The sequence below is a fragment of the Glycine soja genome, chromosome 11 (assembly GCF_004193775.1).
Source record: "Glycine soja cultivar W05 chromosome 11, ASM419377v2, whole genome shotgun sequence".
NCBI classification, from domain to species: Eukaryota; Viridiplantae; Streptophyta; class Magnoliopsida; order Fabales; family Fabaceae; genus Glycine; species Glycine soja.
In genome coordinates this window covers 42,933,085-42,941,697 of record NC_041012.1, presented here as the reverse complement: position 1 = coordinate 42,941,697, position 8,613 = coordinate 42,933,085, and the positions used below count along the sequence as shown (strand labels likewise).

Sequence of the window (8,613 nt, the reverse complement as noted above, 5' to 3'; positions counted from 1 at the left end):
AAAGTCAAGCAATTCATCCTTATTTGACGCCTTAAAGCATTGAGATCAAATTTAAGTCAATTTGGATTTTCTTAAAATGATATGAACTTTTCTTAAATTGAAATCTCTTAATTTTCAATGTAATATTTAAAAAATGTTATCTTTTTCTGATTCTCCGTTTAGTAAAGTTAGTACTTCGACTTAGTTTTCCGCTCCAAAAAAGCTCGTCCAAACACTAAAATATACAGTCACCGAATTATCGATACCCGCAATAATCTTTCTCCCAAGTAACTACACACTAGGACAACTTCGAGAATATCAGTTTATACCTCAATACAGATTTTCTACCATCAAAATAACAATAACATAAATAGCCATCACTAGCAAACCCCGGAATACAATTTGCACCAATGCCGTATCTTAAAAGGTGAAACAATTTTGAGGGGTTCATACTTTACATATGATACATAGCCCAAAATCATAGTGTCTACACCAATGTGTGCAAGGATGGAGGACATTTTCGTGAATCTGAGCCCATAACATGCTTGTTGACTATTATCTTAATAATTTAAAAAAAAAAAAAAAAAAAAAGAACAATGAAGTATAAACTATGGCACAACATTCCTGCTAACTCATAATTACATTAGTAAGCAGATTTTCCACACACAAGGAAAATATCTTTGGCTCACAAAATTTAACAAAGAAAAAATAGATAGGAAGATCTAGGAACCAAAGCTTATCTTCGGCTCCACATCTCCTTTTACATCATTCTCAAGAGATCTTGAACAATTTCTGACATTGCCGGCCGGAATTCAGGTTCACGCTGGAAAAAAAAATATGATAATAATATATTAATTTTTTGTATATATATAAATGATCGACAATAAGGTGATATCATATTTACAACTTGAATAAAAAGGCTATAAACTTATAATCCTTATTTTTCTTTCTTTATATTTCATCTTTTGACCTTTGCCTGAAAAAGAAAAAAACAATGAACATCGTGACATCAATCAGTGTCTAATATCTTAGCCATGGAGTTATTTAGTACGGATTGGCTATATGTTTTACAGTCGCGACAATATTCCTTAAAAGCTAATAGTGACTATTCATGACATAGTTGCACATTTCCAATTACACTAGACAAAAGGATTTAGAGACCATGTTATCTAGCCAAAAAGCAATGCATATATTGATATTTGATTATTAAAGATTACGTTTGTGCAATGCAAGCACAGGAGACAACATACATTACAACTCGAACATCACTTTTCCTAAAAGCATTATCACTTTCTCCTCCTTTTAGGCTTTGGTATAGAATAGTAGAACAGAAAATTACCAGCTATGATTCAGGAAGGATACTCCTAAATGGTTTCTGTATCCAATACTCAATGAATAGGTACACAATATCACTCAAGTACAAGTCAGTCCATGCAAAACTGAAATTTCTCTCCATTCAAATCGTGTGCCTATCCTTAAATGTTTTTGCTTACTTAATATATTTTATGGATCTTTTCGAAAACCTTGGGTGTTAGAAATAATGAAAACTATAATTATCTTATGGCTCAATTACTTATATTTTTTTAAATTATATTTCAATAAATCCTGCCATACCTGCTGCACCTTCTAATACTCACATCATATTCACGCAACTTAGATTACCTGTATACATGAAGAAACAATATCTGCAAAACGTGACAAGGACTTCATAGGATAGGCTCCGTTTAAGCAGGGGTCAACCATTTTTGACAATGCATCAATGTCATGGAGTTGAGGGACTGCCCATCTGACCAAAAATTGCTCTCCACGAGGCAGTGACCTAAAACATGCATGGTGTTTTTGCCAAATTCAATATTTTAAACATGGCTTCTGTTAAGCTGGTATCATTGTTGGAAAAGATAATGAACACAACTATCTTAGTTAGTAATGGAATTACTCACTTGTCATAGGATTTTCGTCCAGTGAGGAGTTCTAGCATTACGACACCAAAACTGAAGACATCACTTTGCTGCGTATAACTTCCAGACTCAAATTCTGGAGCACTGTAACCATAAGCTGTAAGGAGGCGTCCTGATAACTGAGATTATATGCACTGGTGTTAGTCGAAAGTAACAAAAATAGAAGAGCTAAACTTAAATCTTAGGTCCATAACCATATTTTTTTGCCATCTTGCACAAGGCTAAACTCTCAAATTTATGGAATAAAATACAATTTTCAGATATTGAATACTGGGAGAACTGGAATCTAAGTCATCAAGTTTTTATATCCTTCTGAGGGTTTCTGAAACCAGACAATTCATTTGAGTTCTTGGGACCTAAGATTTTTTATAATTAAAATTGCTAAGCAGCCATTTATTCCATAACAATGAATAGCACTACAAGAATGTCCAAAACATAGTTAAGATGCCTAAAGTACCAGATGTTTTCTTATGAGCCCAAGGCCCAAGCTAGATATCAGTCCAAAATTTACAGCTAAAGAAATTAAAACAAAAGAGATACCTGACCAGTAGAGCCAGAAGATAGTAATGGCCCTAATCCACAATCAGAGATGCACACTTCCAAATTGTCGCTCAGAAGAACATTAGCAGACCTAAAATTTCGATGCACAATAGATGGCCGAAAGCTCTCATGCAGATACCTTATTCATGAAAATCAAAGGTATATCAGAGTTAAGACTGTCAAGAAAAAAATAAAAATCAATGCCTTAGCGCCTATTGCTGACAGTCTAGAACATAACTGATTTATATTGACAGAAACTCAATTTTATGCCATGCTAAAAGACCTTCCACAATTGTACCAATGTCTAGTTAAGGAATATTCTAGGATAACAGTGACTGAAATATAAAAGCCATGTTTCCCACCTCCAAAAGGCATTACTTGCAGACCAATATTGAGTTTATCTAGCAAAATCATAAAATGGAAACAAATTTTGAGTTGGTCACTAAACTCACTCTAAAGCTCTTGCAGCTCCAAGTGCCACCTGAATGCGTGCATTCCATGGAAGTCTGATACGGTGATTGCCATCCCCATGCAGTGCATCATGTAGGGTTCCATTACTGCAATATTCATATACAAGTAGTCGTTGGTTATGCTCAGCACAGTAGCCCACAAGCCTTGCAATATTTGCATGCTGAATTTTTGAAATGCTGGACACCAGTTGAAGAAATTGTTCATGACTCTGACCCATGGAAGCAGTAGCATCCAATTTCCTCACAGCCAATAGCTACAAAGAACATTTGAAAGACATAATACGCATGTGAACACCAGTTAACTGAAGTGAAGCCAGGAAAATTAAGTAATTACACATCATCATTAGCAATGAAAATAAAAAGGGTTGTGCATAGAGCTTCAAAATTCATAATGCAGTATATTTATCATAATAAAGTATGAATGAAGCCAAAATCAATGGTGCACACACCCAGGATGGGCACAGTAATGCAACACTCAATATTAGCTGTTGGATTAGAACTATCTAAAATGGATAACCAGGAGTGCACAACTGCATGTTGTAGTGACTGATTGACTAGTAAAGGGGGAGTGTATTTGTATGTAGTACCAAGTGTTGCTACTTTCTGGTTTACTAAAAGCTCTCACTAACCAATATTAAAATTTGTTTTAAGAAATATCAATGATCAAATCAGTGTTCATGAATTTCATTTCTGCAGATCAACTGGCTGGACTGGACTACAATGACTTTGAGGACCAGACCAAACGACCCAATCAGAACTTGTTCTCAGATAGGTTGGAAGATTAGTTTTTGAGAGCATTGGTTGGGACCACATAGAAATAGAATATAAATTGGACTTGGATATAATTCAATATGATCACAACATAAATCAGTGACACACAGGCAAAAACTGAACAACACAAACAAGTTCTTCCTCTCTCAAGAAAACCCAGGCCTCAGCAAGACAAAAGGGCAAAACAGAAGTATTCCTATTGCTAAAAGAAAAAGATTAAAAACAAACAAGAAATGAATTGATAAGGAGAAGTATAACCACATTTGAGAGGCAATGAATACAAATTATGAAAGAATGTCAAATACCAGCTGATAAGCTGACATATTATTAGCTGATCAAAAAAAAAAGCTGACATATTATTATATAGCAATAAGAATCCTTTATGTATAAATAAAAACATACAAGCTGGAATAGTATTACCTTTCCATCAGGGAGCTCAGCCCGATAAACAGGCCCAAGTGTACCTTCCCCAATACAGTTTTCTTGGGAAAAGCTATTTGTATATTGTTGAAGCAATGCAACAGTATAAACTCTGATGGAATTTGACATAACTTGTCTTTCAGTTACTTGTGTAGTTATAGCAGGATTGATGATGACCTTCTCACCAGGACTGGTTGGGAGAAAGTGTTGTGGTGGTGGCTGTAAGGATGAAAGTTTGGAAGCCCCTCCAGTGTTGATTGATTCATGACCATTATTGCCTTCTGATGTTGCAGATACTACTTTCACATATATGTCTTGTTCTTCCTGAACCTTTGGAATGAAATTTGTACTTCTATTTGGTACTTCACATTTACCTTTCTCCTCTTGAAATTTGTACTTCTATTTGGCAAAACAGAAGTATTCCTATTGCTAAAAGAAAAAGATTAAAAACAAACAAGAAATGAATTGATAAGGAGAAGTATAACCACATTTGAGAGGCAATGAATACAAATTATGAAAGAATGTCAAATACCAGCTGATAAGCTGACATATTATTAGCTGATCAAAAAAAAAAGCTGACATATTATTATATAGCAATAAGAATCCTTTATGTATAAATAAAAACATACAAGCTGGAATAGTATTACCTTTCCATCAGGGAGCTCAGCCCGATAAACAGGCCCAAGTGTACCTTCCCCAATACAGTTTTCTTGGGAAAAGCTATTTGTATATTGTTGAAGCAATGCAACAGTATAAACTCTGATGGAATTTGACATAACTTGTCTTTCAGTTACTTGTGTAGTTATAGCAGGATTGATGATGACCTTCTCACCAGGACTGGTTGGGAGAAAGTGTTGTGGTGGTGGCTGTAAGGATGAAAGTTTGGAAGCCCCTCCAGTGTTGATTGATTCATGACCATTATTGCCTTCTGATGTTGCAGATACTACTTTCACATATATGTCTTGTTCTTCCTGAACCTTTGGAATGAAATTTGTACTTCTATTTGGTACTTCACATTTACCTTTCTCCTCTTGATTAGCTGTTTCAACATCAGAGTCACTGCATGTAGGTTTATTCAAAGGTCCCGCAAACACACCCACATCATCAAGTTTCTTAGCATTTTTCTTCTCCGGCCTTCTCTTAATGCACCTCAACATTACAAGACAAACTCCCAATACAATAAATACTAAAAGGCCTGCACCAGCAATCCAAATGACACTCTTAGCTATAACAGACTTCCTAGTACTTGCAGGCACTGGTGCTGTCAGGGCAGAAGGACCATGTGCCATTTTCCAAGGCGATTCTTGGGGGGATGAACCTATAGCTACAGGTGCAGGGGCCGCAGCAGGAGGTGATGGAATAATAGTAGTATTAAAGGGATTCCCATTTTTACTGCACAGGACATGCTACTATGTTAACTAGAATAAGGTAATGAATAGATTTATCCTATAATAATATGAAAAGCTACTATGACATGCATGAAACATCTGGAATAAAAGAATCATAGTGCAATAATTCATGATTTATTGTTATTTCTCGTATTGTAATAAAAAATGCAACAGGAAATTTTCCCATGTGGCTTCTGCTGGAAGATCAAAATTATCATACTTTGACCCAAGGTTTTGAAAAACGGGAACTTTGGCTAATAAGAGTACAAAACAGAACATGTCTGACCTGAAATTGGGGATAGTCAGCAATTTTGGAGGAATTGGCCCTGAGAATAAATTGTTCTCTATATTCCTACATGATAATAAGATCACAAGTAAAAAATTCTAGTTCTATGGATTGATGCAGTTGAAGGAGATACATATTATCCATTTATATATCTAAAAGGTATTTCGGTAGTAAGAATTGTACAGATCTTGGAGAGGCAGGTCTTGCAAAACATAAAGGGTCCCAGAAAGTTGATTGTTTTGCAAGTGTCTGCAAGTGCAAAATGAATAAATGAATCAATAACAATTAACACCTCATTACAAGTAGGAAAAAAGAATCTATTCATAGCAATAAATTTTACTCACAATGTGGTAAGAGATGATAAACTCCCTGTTGATGAAGGCAGCTGACCACTCAAGTTGTTATTTGACAAGTCCCTGAAGCATAGCATAAGATTTCCATAAATTTTGTATGGAAATGAAATAAAGACGTCAAATTGCCAATGCAATTTAACATCATTTTCTAACATAGTAATCAACTAGTAAACTGATGAAATAATCTAGAATTTAACTATTGAAAAGGATGCTTAATGATCTATGGGCAGCATTTATCTTTGAAAAAGAAGAAACATATGACAGAAAATAATAGCAAGTCAATATGGCATCATGAGTTGCAAATATCTTATGAACTTACAAGTTTGACAATTGAGTTAATAAGGACAAAGCATCTGGAATGCTTCCATTCAACCGATTTGCCGAGAGAGACCTAAATATTAAAAAGAATAATAACCGGTTAAATATACTTGAACACATGTATCTAGCAACAGACCATTTACTAAATACAACAATAAAGTCATGAATTTAGAGATGATAATGATAACATACAAGGTCCTCAGAGTAGGGGGCAAAGTAAATGGAATAGGCCCTTCAATGTGGTTGTTGCTAAGATCCCTGTACAATTGAAACAGAAAGCTTCATGAGGTTTCTAGCACAAATACTACTGGTCAAGAGCTAAATTTTCCCAATTAAGTAATCTAAACAAAACTGACTGCTCTTATAACCAGTAAATCATTGACTTTACGCAAATAGTAGCCTAGTGTACATATTTTCAGTAATTAACGGTTACTAAGGAAGCAAATGTAATGTAGCCGATTTACTCATTTTAAATCATAGTGGACATAAATACTTCTGAATCCAGTGATTCTGAAAAACAAGAAATGTTTGCATAACAATCAGCACAAGTATAATTATCTCGAAAAACACCACTTACAATTCTATAACTGATGGGAAATTCAAATTGCTGCCCAGCTGTCCACCCAAATTCATGCCTCCAAGGTGTCTGTCAAATATAAATTCCATAGAGCCTTATCCCAGGTGTTTACATTCAGCACTATCAATCAAACTACTCATGCAATGCAAAACTAAATGTAACACTGTGTTGGCATTTGAAACCAATTACCTAGAATATGAAAGCAATAACACAATTGTAACGAATAATAATAACTTAAGAAAGGGAGGATGGGCATACATTGCAGTTATGTTGGAGAAGACACAAGCCACACCTTGCCACAGTTCCAAACATGGATCTCCTCCCACGGGTTTCCACCCTTGAAGTGGTGGTGACCCCAGAGAAACATAAAGACTATTTATTGCTGCAACTGTGGCCGTAACACATAGCATAACATGCAAGATATTTAACCAAGTGAGATTAACCATCAACTTTCAAAGGAAGACAAGCATGACTAAGCAGAGAAAGCATTGCAGAATATACTATGTTGTGGAAAAAATCCAAACGTTGCATAATAATAAAAAAAAAGAGTAGTTATAAGCAAAAATAACAAATAAAGCAGAAATAGAACTTTATTTCTCTATTTATTTTGTTATTTTCTTTGGTTTTTTCTTACACCTTCCCTAAGAAGTAAAGGGAGCATGATATTTATAAAATAGAAAATAGAAATTAAACTAGGTATTAAGTATTAACAATACCATCAACCATGTCAGTATCTCCAACACAGAAAGTCCCAGAGAGAATCACCATGCAGGTGACAAAAATTCCAACATGCAACTCCAACTTCATGTTACTCATTTACTCAAAGGAGTATGCTGAAGTTAGTGAAGCTCAAAACTTAAAAACTGAAAACACACTACAGAACAGAACAAGACAAAGATAGAAACTTCCCCAAATAATCCGACGAAATTCTGAAAAGAGAAACAAACCCTTTTCAGAACAGAACCAAAACAAAAAAAAAAAGGGGAAATGAAAAATGGCAGAGAAAAATTGGCCAAAATGAAAAAGGTTTTAGTATGAGAAAGAAAATGGGAAAGAAGGAGACTTAGGATAAGAGGTAAGTGAAAAAGAAAAAGTGGAAAATGCAAGGAAGAGTTGAAAAAAGCCCTAAGGATGGTTGTTCGTAGAAAGGAAGTAGCGTCATCCAAAGCACATTAGTATACTGTGTTGTGTAGAGAGATACAAGGCACTGTGTTTCGTTTCTTTTTCTGTCTTTCTTCTCAAAAGCAGAGACAAACAGAGCGCTTTTTGAGCCATCATTCAAAAATTGTTTTGCATATTTAATTGTCTCTTGAGGGGTCCACCATCCGCGTCCGACACAGAAGGAATTATGGGATTTTTGTTACGTTTATTTGGACCAACGGTGGAATGGGAAGAAAAACGTTGTAGTTTGTACAACCTAAGATTGTAAGCAGTATCTATGAATTTGAAATTTTGTGTGGCAATAATTTGAATCTCACTGATATAGTAGTACCTATGAATTTATTGATATGATTATGTATAATTAAGGATTATTTTCGTATTTATTATTATAA

The 8,613-nt window shown here is 34.9% G+C and overlaps 1 protein-coding gene across 2 annotated transcripts; it reads right to left on the bottom strand.

The window, feature by feature from the left end:
• Nucleotides 1-319: 319 nt before the first annotated feature.
• LOC114377091 (protein STRUBBELIG-RECEPTOR FAMILY 3-like) lies at nucleotides 320-8,317 on the bottom strand. Of its 2 annotated transcripts, XM_028335485.1 has the most exons (15): nucleotides 7,777-8,316; nucleotides 7,319-7,448; nucleotides 7,061-7,129; nucleotides 6,676-6,741; nucleotides 6,485-6,556; nucleotides 6,157-6,228; nucleotides 5,996-6,061; nucleotides 5,813-5,878; nucleotides 5,160-5,530; nucleotides 4,139-4,512; nucleotides 2,930-3,201; nucleotides 2,478-2,616; nucleotides 1,920-2,056; nucleotides 1,642-1,798; nucleotides 320-802 (listed from the first exon to the last, which is right to left on the bottom strand). In XM_028335485.1, the coding sequence occupies exons 1-15, from the start codon at nucleotides 7,874-7,876 to the stop codon at nucleotides 740-742; spliced, it is 2,154 nt and encodes a 717-aa protein (XP_028191286.1). In that variant the 5' UTR covers nucleotides 7,877-8,316; the 3' UTR covers nucleotides 320-739. The 2 variants fall into 2 exon arrangements, with proteins under 2 accessions (XP_028191286.1, XP_028191287.1); XM_028335486.1 differs by lacking the exon at nucleotides 4,139-4,512 and having other exon boundaries at nucleotides 4,786-5,530; nucleotides 7,777-8,317.
• Nucleotides 8,318-8,613: the final 296 nt, after the last annotated feature.